This window comes from Narcine bancroftii, chromosome 12 (assembly GCF_036971445.1).
Source record: "Narcine bancroftii isolate sNarBan1 chromosome 12, sNarBan1.hap1, whole genome shotgun sequence".
Classification (NCBI taxonomy): domain Eukaryota; kingdom Metazoa; phylum Chordata; class Chondrichthyes; order Torpediniformes; family Narcinidae; genus Narcine; species Narcine bancroftii.
The window spans coordinates 17,297,258-17,315,034 of record NC_091480.1 but is presented as its reverse complement, the minus strand read 5'-3'; the positions used below and the strand labels follow the sequence as shown (position 1 = coordinate 17,315,034).

General features: G+C 38.2%; 2 protein-coding genes across 17 annotated transcripts in view; one reads left to right on the top strand and one right to left on the bottom strand.

Annotated features, from left to right (window-relative positions):
• lyrm1 (LYR motif containing 1) overlaps positions 1-17,458 on the top strand; it is a 30,074-nt gene extending 12,616 nt beyond the window's left edge. For 5 of the 13 annotated variants that reach the window (XM_069905517.1, XM_069905521.1, XM_069905516.1 and 2 more), the window contains 4 exons: positions 564-673; positions 3,723-3,773; positions 8,874-8,990; positions 16,764-17,458. In XM_069905517.1, coding sequence (XP_069761618.1) covers positions 564-673; positions 3,723-3,773; positions 8,874-8,990; positions 16,764-17,061 — 576 coding nt within the window. In that variant the 3' untranslated portion in view covers positions 17,062-17,458. Of the gene's footprint in view, positions 1-563; positions 8,031-8,873; positions 8,991-13,001; positions 13,083-14,409; positions 14,600-16,552; positions 16,742-16,763 lie in introns of those variants that run through there. The other 8 variants (XM_069905520.1, XM_069905525.1, XM_069905526.1 and 5 more) reach the window with 8 other exon arrangements.
• Positions 5,497-17,777, bottom strand: part of dnah3 (dynein axonemal heavy chain 3) — a 120,688-nt gene continuing 108,407 nt past the window's right edge. For all 4 annotated transcript variants that reach the window (XM_069905509.1, XM_069905511.1, XM_069905510.1 and 1 more), the window contains 7 exons: positions 17,577-17,693; positions 17,283-17,440; positions 13,871-14,038; positions 12,638-12,777; positions 8,226-8,430; positions 7,060-7,197; positions 5,497-5,984 (listed from right to left, as the gene is read on the bottom strand). In XM_069905509.1, the coding sequence (XP_069761610.1) occupies positions 5,631-5,984; positions 7,060-7,197; positions 8,226-8,430; positions 12,638-12,777; positions 13,871-14,038; positions 17,283-17,440; positions 17,577-17,693 (1,280 nt within the window). In that variant the 3' untranslated portion in view covers positions 5,497-5,630. The remainder of the gene's footprint in view (positions 5,985-7,059; positions 7,198-8,225; positions 8,431-12,637; positions 12,778-13,870; positions 14,039-17,282; positions 17,441-17,576; positions 17,694-17,777) is intronic.

The following is a 17,777-nucleotide window of genomic DNA, read 5'->3' as shown; positions in this document are numbered from 1 at the left end:
GAAAGGAATTCATTGTGCCACATGCCTCAGACCCCAAAAATTCTATTCCATATAATGCAATTTATTTAAAAATTTGAACATTTAAAAATTATGAGAATACCAAGCTGATTAAAGAAAAAATACATAGGAACAATTTATCCTAATAATTGTTCTGTAGCAATGTGTGCTTTATACCCTTGTTAACTTGTTTATTTTCCATCAGAGAAATCATTCATAAGCTTGGTTTACAACTGTATAACTTTGTAAACGATAATAAATTGCCTAAACTCTGCAGCCAGTTATCCTGTTTAGACTAATCAGAGTGCAACATGGAGATTTAAAAGTTGTATATCTATTAATGAATCTCATAGTTAAAAGTCAGTATCATTTCTTGACTGAATTAAATTACATTGAAGAGCACTGAAATTATCGTTCTCGTTTTCAAAATCTTCATTCTTGTGTATAACATATCAGTCAAAAGTAGATTTTGGAAAAAGTTCAGAATACATGGTACCTACATGTGCTATCTGAATTGGAATGACATTTTTCATCTTGAATTTTACCTCCTTCACATTTCTTTACAGATACATTTACCTCCTATGGGACTCGCTGATAAAAAGGGTCGCAAGTTTAGAATGCAAGAGCGGCTGAGGAAATTTGCGAAACCAGTGTACTTACAGTCGCATGAAGAGATGTAATAGCAACATTTAAATATTTTTGTTCATATGAGAGATTCCTTATTTCAGTTGCATTATACTTCAGAACTAAAATTTCTATTGTGAAAATCTATTGGCTGCAGCAATCTGAATTGTTAGAGTTCGTGGAATTACCTTGGAGCAGAATTCTTTTTAACGTTTTTCTTTTGAGATATTGAACAATACACTCAATGTGAGTACAGCATTATTATCTTGTTTTATGATGGATGTTCTCGACTCTTCTGGGCCTATTCTTGTATAAGGTGTAGGAAAATCCATGTGGCATGTCAGAGGTCAATTTTATTAATATATCTGATATCTTGGGGAAACAGAACTTCCACAGACAGAGAACACTGCAATGTAGAATTTTTTTTTCCCCACTCTTGAGTATTCGTGGGATGTGAGCATTTATTTCCAAGTCAAGTGATAATTGAACAAAGTAATGTAAAACTATCATCTTCTGAAGTCTGCAATCTGATATAAAGCTGTTCCCACAATCCTTGGGGTGAGGTGTTTAAAGATTTCAGTTTCGGGTGGGGGGAATGGCCATATGCTTTTGCTAAAGTATCGTAATGCCTTGGTCAGGAATTAGAAATGATGTTCCAATGCACTTCTGTCATTCTCCAGAATGGAGGGAGAAAGGCTGGTTTATTTAAGTATATGGGCTAGCCAAAGTGTTGAGTTCTTAAGTTTGGTTTATTTAGAAATATTCATGATAGGCAGTGGATATTATCATTACTACTTTTCTATTTGGCTTTGATCCAATTCAGCAATTTTTGTTGATCCAATTTCTTTTATTATTGCCGACAATAACTTTCTTTGTAAAGTGTTGGTTTGCAGTCTGGGGTAATGAGCTATGTTATGCTTGAGACCAGATCCAGGATAATAATTGGACTTCAGCACCCTGTTATTGTCTTATCTGTTTTATGAATTAGAGTGGCTCTCATCACAGAGCTTTGTCAGCTTCAGCAACACGTCTGAGTAAAACTGGCCCTGGCCACTGATCCGATGGAGTTCCCGATGCCCTGACCTCATCACCTCTGGTACCTCCCTCCCATGGCAGGCATCCTCATTTGTCTCCCTTCTTGTTTCTACCTTCTACCCAAGATACACAAACCTAACCATTCTGGTAGACCCATTAGGCCCTTTTCATACAGGTCAAAAAGCCTGTGTGTAAAAGCAGAGGTTCTCTGCTCTTGCGTCAGGAAATTTGTCTTCAAGGCACCAACTGCAATCCTCCCTGGAGAAGGGTCAGCAGCAGAGTGCAGCCTGCAACCCATCTCACTCACCCGTCTCCCTCCATGACCCCATCAGGGCAGGGGTGGTCTATATGCGGAGGCCAACTATGAAAAGGCCTATTGTTTCTGCTTGCTTTTGTCCCACTAAACTAGTTTAATCTTCCTGGTCCAATCCCTCCCCACCTACATGTGCAAACCTCTCATGCCCTCCATCTCTTCAATGACTCCTTTCCCGAACTGGATCACCTCATCTTTATACTTCCATGACCCCATACAGAACATCTTAAAGCACTTTTCCAGAGACCCGACCAGTCACCCTCTACTACCACCCTCCTCTGTCTGGCAGAACTTGTCCCCACTTTAAACAACTTTGCCTTTGACTTGTCTCAGTTCCTCCAAATCAAAGGAGTAGCCATGGGTACCCACATGTGTCCCAGCTACACCCGCCTGTTGGTGGGATTTGTGGAGCAATCCATGCCGCAAGCCTACACAGGCAAGACACCTCAACTCTCTGGTAAATTGGAGCTGCCTCTTGCACCCATGATGAGCTTGTCAACTTCATCCACTTCACAGCCAACTTCCACCCCGATCTCAAACTCACCTGGTCCATCTCTGACAACACTCTCCCTTTCCTGGATTTCTATGTCTCCATCTTGGGAGACGAGCTTTACACTGACATACATTACAAGCCCACTAATTCTCACAACTACCTTGACTACACTTCTTCACATCCTGTCCCCTGCAAGATTCTATCCCTTTCTCTCAATTTCTCTGTTTCTGCTGCATCTGTTTCCAAGATAAGGTATTCTAGTCCCGATCTTCTGAAATGTTTACCGCCTTCCACAAACATGGCTTTCCCTCTACCACTATTAACTCAGCCCTCAACCACATCATCTCCATTTCTCATTCATCTGCCCTGGCCCCAGACACAACAAATATAGAGTTTCTCCTTGTGCTCACCAGCCTCCACATCCAACACATTATCCTCCATGGATCCCACAACCAGACATATCTCCCCCTCCTCTCTCTGCCTTCTGTAAGGACTGCAGCCTCCATGACTCTGAGTACTTATTCCCTCCCCACCAATTTCCACCCCCCGGCCCCAACCTGGCACCTTTCCCTGTGGCTGCAGGAAGTGCAACGCATGCCCACACCTCCCTCCTCACCCGGTCCTGGACCCCAAACAGGCCTTTCGAGTGACAAAACACGTGTATCCGCAGGACTGATTTACAATCTCTTTGTGGCCTTCTCTACACTGGAGAGCCATCCGCAATAGTGACAGAGACCTTCCAGTTAGCCAACCATTTCAATTCAGTGTCACACTCCCATGCTCGCATGTCTGCCAATGGCCTTGTCTACTATCCCACCAAGGCCACGAACAACGCCTGATTTTTTGACTGGGCACTCTCCAACCAGATAGCATTAACATTGACGTTTCTGGTTTCTGCTAACCTGCTCTCATCTATCCTCCTCCCTCCCTTCCCTTCATCGAGCCATCTCCCCTCCCTTCCTGTGCAACCACACCATCTCTTCCCCTCCCCCACCTTACTCTTTGGCTCAGATGCCTGCTGACATTTTTCTCTACCTTGGTGTCTGTTATATATTTTTACCTTTGCTATATAAAGGACACCGTTTGACCTGCTGAGATTCTCCAGCATAGTATTTACTTCAGCCATAGTGTCTACAGATTTTTGTGTTTTAAAATGGAATATCGTGTTATTTTATATGCAGAGGTTTTGTGTTACTTTTATCTTTCACTGTTATCTATCTAATCTGCCACTGACAAATTAAACATGTGTCTGTCCTTTAGTAGGCATGGCCTGCACTTTTACTACTCTCCTACTGCACTTCTAAGAACAAGGTTGGTATCTGCTTTGTACCCTACCTGATGTTTGTTCTATGTGTTAATAAGTGAACTATTTAATGTGAGTTTTACAAACTTTACACTTTAAAAAATTCCCTCAAGTAACAATATAGTTGGGATTGAATTAAAAGACTGCTATGTGATATGATTGTCCTATTCCCTGTAGTTCAGACTATCTTGAGAAATGGAGTCTCATCAGTGAGACTATCCCCTTCTTTTGCTTAACTTTATGCATTCTGTCCTTCATTTTTACTTCCCAGTTAAAACAATGTTGCATTAGAACACATTGAATGCAATAATTGTATTAATGAGCAAAAAAAAAAATCATTTTAGTTACAATATTGTGAATTGCCATATTATAACTTTTTTTGTAATCAGGTTAGATCTAATCAGTTGTGTAAATTGTGAAGATTAGAGTAATTTTATAGTTGTATCAACGTTTACTGTGGGCATGTCTTATGTCTAGGTAGTTGTCTTTGCCATTTGTTATGAAAGTAAATGATGTACCAATTAATCCAGTATAATTACCACCACATCCACATTTTAAAATGAGCAACAGGCTCATGGGCTGGAAGGGCCTGTTTTGCTTTGTGTCTAAATTTTTTTAAATGAATATAAATAGAGTGGGTAATGATACAGGGTGAAGATTAGTTCCATTCCAATAGAAAGGTTAATGAAGGTGAGGTACAATAATGCAGCACTATTGAGGAAAATGTGATGATGCAATCTTGCAGGACACGAGTTTTCTCTGCTCTTAGCTGTCAGGAATAGACCCTACAGAGAAACCAAACTAGCTCATGAATGTAGTATTTGTCTTCTAGTTTGCCCTTCCAGAAATGGGTCATTTGCTGTTTGTCTGTCACTCAATGTCAGAACATCAGCTGAATAGATCTGATTTTGTTGGGAATGTCCAAGAAGATCCTAAAATTCCATATCCTTAACTTTATATTGAGTGGATGTAATTTGTATGTAATTACTTTAGACGTGGGATGTCTATTGTTCCAGCATTCAGAGACTAGCTAGAATGTGGTCTTGGTCCAGTGAATGAGGAATAAAAAAGTCTACACTTCTGTACTTGTTTGTAATACATTAATTATGCTATGACTAAAATAAATGTATTGAAAAACTCTTAAGTTTGTTTGTCAATAACAAAATGATGTCTGTAATGAAAAGGTGGACATCATTTGCTATTGAATCCTTCATGACAGTAGAAATAAATTCTAAATTGTGAAGCAATTAGTTCTTTGCAGTTGAGAGAACCAATTTGATTTTAAGGATTATTGGAGCTGATGTACAGAAATATTTAAATACTTTTCCAAACCATAAAGCAATACATTTGAATACCAGTCATAATTCACAAAGTTTGAAATCAGTTTTTAATAGCTACTCCCCTTAATTGGTTATTCATTGGGCTACAATCATAACTACTTTGATTTGAAGTAGGTAGGTGCCATTTAATGCTACAACACTTCAACTGCATATAGTGGAGGGATTATTAAACACATTACTGCAGGATAATCCTGAATTAGCAACCAAGAGATTAACAGATTGGCAAATGTTTTAAAGGTGAAAATCTGTTTTTAATCCAGTCTTTCATTAAAATATCCATTTCCAATAGCTCCGGGCCAGATAGGCAAAATAATTAAATTATTCCTCATCATCAGGTGTTTATTTCATAGAAGTAAAAATTTTAAATGTTAATTAGAAATAGCAAAGCATGTTTGACTTGCACCTTTTATTCTTTCTTTTCACAAAATGTAAATGATTCATGTTTATTAGTGACACTTCTCAGTTCATGGTGTGGGGGAAAAATTATTTGACGAAAACATCTGAAAGGTGTTTTTGGACACCTTTTTAATCATCCAGTTGACAAAGAGCTGCAACACCACGATTTATCCAGTGTTGTTCTGGTTGATCTGAGGAAAGTTCTATTGAAAGAACATAATTGGTTGAGTGACCAGTTGTGGATAAGGTACCTCTGCGAGCACTAGTTTTATAGACAGGACAGTAATAGATATTTTCATGAAGAAATGTAGCACTAATTCCTGGTTTGAGCCAGATAATCGGCATGCTATCAAACAAAATTTTAGGAAGTGACTCTCCAATAACCATTTTTTCCCTATTCCAGCGAGCACCCTCCAAAAATAATCCCTTAACGTATGCTCCATCGTTTGGTTTCTGGTCCAAATTATTTTCTTCTTTCATTACCTAGAACATGCAGCAAAGAACCTCAGGTTAGATGTTTTGTCTAGCAAGCCAATAAATAAAATGTAACATGTTAAAAATTTTATTTCAATTAAAACATTTTTAATGTAGTAAATAGAAACCTTTTCACAACTGCTTTGAAGAGAAGCAAATAACTTCTAAGTAGGTGTGGTGATAGTTGATTTTTTTTTAGGGAATAATATGATCCTTGTAAGTTGTATATGCTGGCAAGCCCACAATTCCAGCATACATTCACACACACGTGAAAATACCAAACTTGCTAAGTTGTTCACAAGCATTTGTTTTTGTTGGTTCAATATAGGACTATAAAGTTGTGGAAATTTTCCCCCATTTACAAAGGGGAATGTTAATCCAATTAAAGTTCTTGAAAGAATGTAATTCGTTGAGTGGCCAATTGTGGATAAGATGCCTTTATATGCATTGTTTTTGAAGATTAGTCAATAATAGATGTAGCACTAACAAAAACAAATGTTGGAAACAGTAGGTCAGTCTGCATCTGCAAAAAGAGAGTCAATGTTTTAAGTTGAAGATTCTTCATCAGATTGGCAAAAGTCATTGAAGCTACAAGGAGGGTGCAGGAGGAGAAGTGGATAATTTCATACTACCAAAGACATCCCAATCAGAAACATCCCTTCCCCCATCCTTGAAATCTTGCTCGCTTCTTTGGTTTTTTGGTTTTGATTTCCATAAGTCCTAGTTTAAGCAAAATTTGTTGTTCCTTGATAGAAATCTGCTTTTGAAAATATTTGAATGAAGAGTATTTTATTATTTGGTATAGTGAACCAGGAACTGGGCTTATTCTGCACCCTGCCCCAACCACATGAGAACAATTATATCATGAAAAGCCTTGTTCCCATTAGCAGATGGAGCTTTTTCTTTCCAAGTTCCAGCAGGCTGAACACAAGACTACAAAAAAATTTTGAGTGGACACAGCTGATTACTGAAATCAGGCTTTTTAATGTGGGTTCTAAACATGACTCTATCAGAACTTTATGCATGAACACTTTCTTTTCAAGAGAAAAGTATGGCAATAATCAATTCACTTCAAACATCTTACCTCAAATTCAAATCCAATATGGTCAATGGGTATGGTATATTTTCTTGCATAATTCTGTGAGACACCAGTCAAAAATGATTGAGTAAAGTAGAATCCTGATATCCAAAATACATTTGGAGGACCTTTATTGATCCAATCCTATGAACAAAAAAAATTAACAAGAGTACTTAAACAGTTCTAACAATGCATTACATTGCTTTTTGTATCAAATGGCTTGTTACTGCTCTGCAAGTTCCAATGATACTATCAAATTCTGGCTTTAATATTTCACTGGTTCATGTTATGTATGAAAACAAATTCCTTTGGGGGAAAAAAAATTAAACCATTTAGTCGCTTTTAAAAAAGAAATGCACCCTCAAACTGAAATAATGAAATAGTTATTCATTCATTATTCTTTGTCGGTGAAGATCTTGACCCTATTAGTCACTTCATTGCTACTTCAGTCCTGTCAACAATATTAATTACTAGCTGAAATTCAGAAGAAAGAATATAGGTGAGACTAGAATTAGGGGGACACAAGCTCAAGATTTGGGAGAGTAGATTTAGAAGAGAGAACTGCTTTTCTCAGAGTAATAATTCTGTGAAATGTTCTGCTCAAGGAAGTAGTAGAGGTTGTCTCATTAAATATATTTAAAACAGATTTTTGTATAGCAGGAGAATTAAAGGTTATGAGAAAAAGTCCATGGCCAGAACAGGACATAAGCCCAACTACTCCCATTTTTCATGTTCTGATTCTGGTGCTTGCAACAGTAATTATTTAACCCCGTTCTCCTGTTGATACCATCACTTTATATTAACATTTCTGAATCTTTTTATTGCATATATGAATACATCCTGTTTATGCATTGTTTTTGTTATCTGGTTGTATGTCTGTGTATTTTGCACTGAGCTCCAGAGAATGCTGTTTTGTCAGACTGTACTTGTGCATTCAGATGACAATAAACTTGACTAAATCAAGGAAATACAAATCATTTTACAGCAAGATAATCTTGTTGAGATGCATAGCTAGCTATATTCTAATAGCTGATATGACTAAGGCAAAATAATCATCCATTGATTGGTTTTAAAGTAGTATGTTTCTTAAGATAGTATTAAAATAGTCATGACAAGAAGAAAGTTCCTCATGAAAGCAAGGCATTCTATAGTTTTAAGTAAATACTAAGTACCTGGAAAAAATGTAACCTTGAAAGAAGGTCTGCTATATAACTGCCCAGTGGTTTCAGAGATGGATAGGATTTAGCTGCCCACATGTTTGGAACTTTCCCCACCAGCATGCAGTCGAACACATTCTCCAGTTCAGAAGACATTACCACAAGTCCTTTGATAGCTTTACAAATATTTACAAGACTGCTACGTACAACTTTGGTGAGTCTGGGGACAAAAAAGCATTAATGTAGAACATTTTCAAAACATTTTAATTCAAAAAAATTTAGCATTATTAATGAGATATCTTGCCACTCTACTTCTCATACCCTTTAAAGAAAAGTTCTAAAAACTCTTCTTTACAACTTTCCTACCTACTTTTGAATCATGTCTAAATTTATCTTTCGTTCATTTTGCCAGTCATTGATGTAAATTATAAAAAGTTAATACCCCCAACATCAATCACATGGCTCATTACATCTTGCCAACCAAGGGGGAAAAAACATTTACTGTTGACCAGTCAATTATCTATCCACATCTGTACATTTTCTTCTACTCTGAGCATTTATTTTCTATAATAAACTTGACAATGACATCTTACCTTCTAGAAATCTAAGTATAGTGCATTCAATGCTACAGTGTTTTTGCATTTCATGTCTACAATTTTGCAGGGACTTCCAGTTGCCCTCCCAAAGATGGAACTTGAGGATGCCTCTGATTCTCAAGGAAAAATCTGGGCCAAATAGGTTGGCTCAAGGACTAGGAAGTCATCACTTTCAAGAATACAGGTATTAATTGTTTCGAAGGAACTGGTTGACTTTGTCAGCTCATTCAAATTTGATGGCATTTAGTTATCTAAAACCTTTCAAAATGGAAGCCAGGAAGGTTGTGCTGTATGTGGGCTTCAGATCATAGAGCCTGGTGCAGAAGGATTTTGTGAATCCTTAATATTCAGATGCAAGTATGTTATATCTTTGTGGGTGCTAACGACGCAGGTCCCCCTGAGCATTTATGAAGAAGCATGAGGCGGTAATGTAAAGATGATTATTTTAGAGGAGTGATTTTTTTTTTAAACCATCCCAATTGACCAAAAGAAACATGTTCTATATCCTTTACAGTAGTTGCTACATCAATTCTAAACTTTCTTTGACTAGTTTTAAGAGAGTGTTCTTCAATATGTATTAAATTACATAATATCAATTCAGTAGGAAGAAGCTGAGTATCATAAAATTGAGAGACTGTGAAGGAAAGCAGTCATTGTCGAAGTGGGAAAGATTTGGCAAGAACAGGATAGAGGCGAGGGATAGTAGGAGTTGAAGTAAGAAGGGGCCACCCTATTTGAGGAACAAAAAGGATTCAGCAGGTAGACACAGGTAAGAGCAGGTTTTAGATATTTTGTTCCTCTAGTTATAAACAGTGGGAATGGTGGCCAAGGCATGGCAATCTCCTTGCAGAATGTGGGCCATCAGGGAAGGCAGCAGGATCCCCGACAACTTTGTCTTCAAGAAGTGCATCCAGTGGCAGCTCCTGACAAGCCGAGTTAAGGAATTGGAGTTGGATGACCTCTGGATAATTTTGGAGGCAGTGGAGGTGAGAGACAGGAGTTACAGGAAGTTCTTGGAGGCAAGAAGGTATATGGGTGACAGGAGAGGAAGAGGGAAAGGGAACAGGCAATGCAGGGTACCGCCTGTGGCTGTTCCCTCAATAACAAGTATACCATTTTTGATACTGTTGGGAGGGATGACCTAGCAGGCATAAGCCACAGTGATCGAGTCTGGTCTGTGGCGAAGAAGGGAATGGATGAGAAGAGGTGAACTGTAGTGATAGGGGAATTCCATAATTGGGGGGACAGATGAGACATTCTGTGGAAGAGATAGAATATTCTGGATGGTATGTTCCCTCCCTGGTGCCAAGGTCCAAAAGTTCACAGCATTCTCAGGAGGGAGGGCGAACAGCCAGATGTCATAATCCATATAGGGATCAATGATGTGGGTAGGGAAAGGTGAAGAAGTGGAAAAGGAAAGTTCACTTAGTTGAAAGACTGGACCTCCAGGATTGTGATCTCAGGGGATTGCTACGCTTGCCATTAACCTCACTAGCACATGGCAAGGAGGAATAATGCAGTTTAACGTGTGGCTAAAGACATTGGTCTGCTTTGTCTGGAGCCAAAAGAGATGAGGGAGATTTTTAATTTTTTTTTCCCAATTAGTATTCACTCAGGAAATGGGCTCAGAGTTGTGGGAAGTCATGGAACCTATACAGATTAAAGAGGAGGAAGTACTTGCTGTCTTGAAGCAAATAAGGGTGGATAAATCCCCAGGCCTGACAAGATTTAGACCTTGAGGGAGGGTAGTGCAGAAATTGTGGGGCTCTGGCAGAAATATTTGAAATGTCCTTAGCCACGGGTGTGGTGCCGAAGGATTGGAGGGTAGCTTGTGTTTTTTGAAAAAGGCTCCAAAAGTAACCTTGGAAGTTATAGGCATGAGCCTTGCATCAGTAGTAGGTAAATTATTGGAAGGTGTTCAAAGAGATCTTGTATAGAATTATTTGAATAGCCAGAAACTGATTAGGAATAGTCAACATGGATTTTATACATGGTAGGTCATGTTTAACCGATGTGATAGTTTTTCGAGGAGGTTACCAGGAATGTTGATGAAAGAAAGGCTGTGGATGGTGTCTACGTAGACTTTAGTAAGGCCTTTGACAAGTCCCACATGGGAGGTTAGTCAGGAAGGTTCAGATACTTGGTGTTCATGGTGAACTGGATTTGGCAATGGCCGGAGAAGCCAGTGAGTAGTGGTGGATGATTGCTTCTCAGACTGGAAGCCTCAGACTAGAGGTGTGGATCAGGAATCAGTGATGGGACCATTGTTATTTGTCATCTGCATTAATGATCTGGATAATAAGGAGGTAAATTGGATCAGCAATTTTGCAGATGACACTAAGATTAAAGGTAATGTAGACAGCGAATAAGGTTTTCAAAGCCTTGAGAGAGATCTAGACCTGCTGTAAAAAAAAAAATAGCAGATGGAATTTAATGCAGATAAGTGTGAGGTGTTGTATTTTGGAAGAACAAACCAAGAAAGCCTTCGTAAATCAAAATGTTGAATGTAGGAATTGGGATATTATGGTTAAGTTTTATAAGACATTGGTGAGGCCAAATTTGGAGTATTGTGTGAAGTTTGGTCATCTAACCACAGGAAAGATATTAAAATGGAAAGAATACAGAGAAGATTTACTAGGATGTTGCCTGAACGAGGAACTGAGTTACAGGGAAAGGTTAAACAGGTTAGGACTTTATTCTATGGAGCGTAGAAGAATGAGGAGATTTGATAGAGGTATTTAAAATTATGAGGGGGATAGACTAAATATAGAGACGGTTTTTTTCTCTGAGAGTAGGTGAGGTACAAACCAGAAGTCATTGGTTAAGAGTGAAAGGGGAACTTCTTCACACAGAGAATGGTGCGAGTGTGGAACGAGTTGCCAGCTGAGGTGGTGAATGCAGTCTCACTTTTAACATTTTAAGAAGAATTTGGACAGGTACTGTACATGAATGAGAGGTATGGAGGGCTATGGATTGTGAGCGTGTCAGTGGGACCAGGCAACAAAAAAAAATGGTTCGGCACAGGGGCCTGTTTCTATGCTGCAGTGTTCCATGGTTCTACAGAGTAAAAGCATTAAGAGCTGAATGAAAAGGATTAGATTTATCCCTTTGATCCTGTATTTGAGTGCTTAAAGTTTAAACTGCAGAAACATTAGGCAGCTTTGGAACAGATTTTTCATTCTTATATGATAAAATCTAAAGAGCTAATTTTGAAAGACAGAGTTCGTGGTTTTGCGTAGATTTTTATGGTCCAACTGATTTCCATCATTAATAAATTCTGAGATGGGTAAATGGGCTTCAATTAACTTTAATTAATACTCCAAAAAATTAAAAATCTTTCCCCCATTCTATCTCAAATTCTCTTATAAGTTTCTTACATTGCTGTAGTGTAGGTGATGAAGCCTGAACAATTACTGGCAGCTAAAACTGCTAAGTAGCTAATTTTGTTTAAATGAAACATACAAGTTGCAAATAGCTTGTTCTTGCCACTAATGGGTTTTTAATTTTTTGATGGATGAATTTGATCAAAATTCAATGTTTCCCGCAAATGATCCCCTGAAATTTAAACTTTGTCCACATAAATTAGGAATATTTTTGTATTTAACCCTTTGGACTCAGTGTCCTTGTTTTCTGGGACTGGTTTTATAACCAATCACCAGCTGGTTCATACTGATGTTCGTAGATTACCTATGGACCCATTCTGGAGAATATATTATAAAAGCTTAAAAATGACTGGAGTCCAAAGGGTTAAGAAATAAAGTTGATTTGGCCCTCAAATAGAACTTCTGTAATAGATGGAATGGTTTTGCAGGTAAAACATTTATTGCATACCGGTTGAATCTAATAAGTTCTTGTCTGAGTACTGTGTTCATGGATTCCTTATACACCACTGGATACTTCACCATCACAGTTTCTAAGTCAAAATCATAAGGTAGTTTGGATAAAATATCAGCAGCGAGGTCTTCAACTTCCTGAAATTTAGTTGAAATTAAATGAGGATTAATCTAAGGATTTTTTTAGTAGTAGTTACCACAGCACTGAGGTAGTTAAATATTTGGAAAAAATAGTTTGCACATATGCTTCTGAAGTAAATCTGATTATTCAGCAACATAATTATTCAATTGCCAATGTACATTACAGTAATATTTCTTAGTCAAAAATAAGAAATATAGATAACCATCTTTCTTAACCTCAGGATATCCCAATACATTCTCCAGCAAATTAACTACTTGTAACCCAAAGGCAAAATGGTGGAAACATTCAGCAGGTCAAGCAAAGTATCAATAGTATTTGCTATCAATGACCTTCAACCAAATTTGAAAAAAATTACAAATAAAAGCTGTGGTTGACCCATCAGAAGAAGGCCCCTAATCAGTCTACAATCAATCAAGCTATCACCACAATTTTCCATCACCCTCCCACAATTATTACTTGTCTGTTTTCGTTAGGGTAATAGTTAGCGCAACACTGTGACCCTTGTCTGCTTGGCTTTTCCCTGGGGGCTCCAGTTTCCTCCCACCGTCCAAAACATACGAGGAGGTTTGAGGTCAATTGGATGGCACAGGCTCATGGTGGCCGAAAGAACCTGCCATCATGTGTGTCTGAATTTAATTTTTTTTAAGAATAATCCAAATGCAAGCACCAAGTTCCGATGAAGGATCTGAAATGTTACAGTGCTTCTTTTCCACAGGTACAGCCCAAGTTAATGTGTTTCCAGCATTTTGTTTTTTCATTTATCCTTTCTGCAGTTTTTGTCTTTCACACATCTTCCAACTGCATTCTTGAGGATCCAATGTTAAATGTTCAGATTATCAGTCTTGATAAAGAGTTCTGGGCTGAAACCTTTTCATTTTTGTTTCTCCCACTGATGCTGCTCAACCTGCTAAATACCCCAGCAGATGGTGTTATCCACCATTTTCCTTAAATTGTATCAATAACTTAGGTTGACCTTTTGTAAAATATTCAGTAAAGTTACAACATTTTAAATATGAAGGTATGCCAATATGAAAAAAAACATCAAATGTTTCCAATATAATAGTCATCCCTCTCATTTGTTCATCTTACTTGAGAAGATTTAGCACCACCTCCGGACTGCCTGGGAAGAGTCAGCAGTACCCCATCAAAAAGCTGATTAGTCTCCTGGTTATCTTTAGTGATGTCAGCATTTTCATGAAGTCCAAAGACTTCTGGATGTGCTACAGCTGGTAGGTTTCGTAGGTAATTTATGTATAACTAAATATTGAGAGTAAAACACAACTAAGTAGAAGTAAATGCTGCAATTAAAAAAAATCTTAGTACAGTAAATGTAACAAACAACCTTTTGAATTTTTATACTACCACTATATGTTTTTCAACTCAGAAAAATAAAAAAACTAATTTTGCCTGCAATAAATAGAATTTATAAAGTGATTTCAAGCATCTCCACAAAGAAAAAATAATTTTTTCTTGATAATAAGATGCATAGAGGATGGGCTAAAACAAAAAAGGGGAAAACTTGCATTAGATCCTGAGAACTTAAGAGTGTAGTAAATGTGTAAGGGAAATTAAAACCATAGGTAGAAAGAGGGTATGAGAAACTATTGCCTAATTTTTTTTTTAAAAAGATCTTGAGTACATAAAGAGGATAATGAGTTCAATCATTGAAGATGGATAAACTGCTAGACTTGGATGAAGTATCTCTTAGGCTCTAAAGAAGCAAAGGAGAAGAAATTCAAGGACTAATACAAGGAGCCAACAAAGCACAGTTCGTATGATATACTCTGCAAAATAAAACAATAGCAGTTTTTGACAAGGTTCCATGCAGCAGGCTGATAAAACAAGTCAAAAAGAGTACCAAATTGGATCCAAAAATCAACTGTGGCCCCCAGGAAGCAGGGTATAATGACTGAATCTGTTTCCAGATGGCTATTACCAATGAGTTGAGCAGAAAAATGGCAAATGAAATTTAATGCAGAAAATCATGAGCTAGTAAGTACAATAAATGGGAAAATGTTCAGCATTGTGGGAAAACAGGTAAATCTTTAAGGGCCCTTGTAGGTGGTGACAATAAGATGATTAAACGAGTGCAGAATGTTTCTTTTGTTATCCAGGCACAAAATTCGAGCCAAGAAGTTGCACACTAAAGCTATATGCAAACTAGTTAAAGCCACAGGTTGAATACTGCTTACAACTCTCCTCACATTGCAGGACAGTTGCAAATGCATTGTGAGGCTGCAAAGGAGAGTTATGAAAATGTTGCTGAGACTAGAAAATTGTAGGTATAAGAAAGTAGGGATGTAGTTTTTTTCTAAATGGACAGAGGAAGATAGGAGGTTTAGAGTTGTACTGGGTTGTACAGAAAGGCACCAAGATAAAGGAAGGCCCCATTTCCCTTAGCAAAGGAATCAAAAACCAGTAGGCATAGATTTAAGGTAATTAATTGAAAGATTTGAGCGGGGCTTCCCAAACTTTTTTTGCTCACGGAACCCTTTTGGGGGGCAGTTGGAAATCGCGGAACCCATAGTTACAAACCAGAAGCCGACCAGAAGTAGAATGGCTTCAACTTCCAGTTCAAGCGTGATCAAGTCTAATTTAATTTTTTTCTTAAACAATAAGCAATCTGAGGCACTGTTTGCAAAATCCCATTTCTTCAGAATTTGATTATTTTATTTCAACCGAATATTAACCAAATTGCAAATACAAATATCACTGACCTACCAGACCCCAATTGCCCACCATCACCGACCATCCAGTAGCAGGTTTCCCAGATCACCCCATGCCTCTGATCTGCGTATCCTCCTCGGCCCCAGCTGCCCACAGGTGAAGCTCCTGATGCCTCAGATGTGGGTTGCTTCTCGGTCTCTGCTGCTCACATGCCAGAGCTTCCAACACCTCCATTGCTATCCCTCATCCCCGCCAACCAGGCACCTCTTTTGGTGACCCCAACTGCAAACATAACATAGCCCTTGACGCTTCTATCAATGCAATCCCAGTCCCAACCAACACTATTCCTCTCAGCGAGAGGGAGGGGAGGGAACCAGTGGGGCAGATTAAATTTTTTAAACGTGGCCTGCCTTGTGCCAAAAGAAATCCAAGTCTCATTGGTTGAAAGTTGCGTCTTGAGGCCTGACATCAGCAGAGCAGACGTCAGGCCTCAAGACGCTGTTTTATTTGCATCAAGACAACTTTTTAGAAAGACAGGTTTAAAATAAAGTAATTTAAATTAAATAAAAGCAGTTATTAAAGGTTTTGGTTATTAATACCCATTTCTTTCTCGGAACACATTCATCATTCCGCAGAACCCCTTGGGAAGAGAGGTACTACCCCTACTTCCTTTGAGAGTTCTGCAGTTTTATTTTTGTTATTGTCTTTCTCCTTTATGTTTATTTGATTTGTGCATCTCCCTGTGGTCATACTTGTAACTCCTCCAGATGTGCAGGGTTCCTTCCACATCCCAAACAGGTCAGTGGCTAAAGTGTCCTCTGCAAATTCTACATTTGATTCCATATTACAATCAACACAATCACATAGGTGCAGCTCAAGGACGCATGCTTACCCCACTACTCTACTCGCTCGACATCCATGATTGTGTTTCAAGCACAATCCAAATGCCATTTATGAATTTGCCGATGACGCCAATGTTGTTGGCAGAATCACAGACAGCAATGAGGTAGCGTGTAGGAGTGAGATAGATCAGCTGATTAAGTGGTGTCACAGCAACCTTGCACTCAATGTTAGCAAAACTAAGAAACTGATTGTGGACTGCAGGAGGAGGAAAATCAGGAGAACATAAACCAGTCCTCATCGAGAGATCAAAAAGGATAAAGAACTTCAAATTCCTGGGTGTCAACATCTCAGAAGATCTATCCTGGGGCCTCCATGTCGATGCAATCTTAAAGAAGGCTCACGAGCAGGTATACTTCCTTCGGAGTTTGAAGAGATTTGGTGCGTCACCATAGATTCTTGTAAATTTCTACAGGTGTACTGTGACTGGTTGCATCCCTGTCTGGTATGGAGGCACCCATGCACAAGATAGGAAAAGACTACAGAGAGTTGTGAACTTGGTCAGCGGCATCATGAGCACAAGTCTTCACTCCATTAAGGATAGTGAGGAGGTGTCTCAAGAAGGTGGCCTCCTCAAGGACCCTCACCATAAAGGCCGTGCTCTCTTCTCGCTGCTAACATCAGGAAGGAGGTACAGGAGCCTGAAGATGAACACCCAAGGGTACAGAAACAGCTTCTTCCTCTCCGCCATTAGATTGCTGAATGGTCAATGAACTAGCTTTCTTTTCTTTTACTCTCATTTATTTATTTTTTTAATGTAATTTATAGCAATTTTGTACCTGTAATGCTACTGCAAAACAACAGATTTTGTGACATGTTCACAATAAATTCTCATTCAGGTTACAAATAACTAAGAAAAAAAATTGATACTTTTTCAAGGATTTGCCTCCAATTTAAGAACATTCTTGTCCACTAATTTCAATTGCTAACCTACCTGATATGATCCATGTAATGGGACAAAATAAGTATCACCAGGCACAAGGTAATAACGATCTTTGTGTATTAGGTCTTCATTGTATACAATGGATAGAAGAGACAAAAGCAGACGCCTGTCTTTGTCATCTGTAACTCTACCGCCGTAATTACATTCACCTTTAACAATTGAGAAAGGTAGTTTTAATTCAATTTGTAAAATGGTGTTATCACAACCAAATTTTTCATTTAAAAATGATGGTGATGCTTCGATTACTGTCAATTTAGAAAATTAATTCTTGAAGTAATCACTTGCCTGTTAAATATGTTAGAGCTTCTAGTGGTACTTCTTTATATTCGTTCAGAAACATTTGGATCTGTCTCATGCTTATTCGCAGATCAGACTCATTAAATTCATAAGGAATATTCCAACCTATTAAAGATTGCATTACCAAGCACCAAAATATTTAGAACAATGAAGTACACATTAACTTAATAGAGTAAACTGTAAATGCAT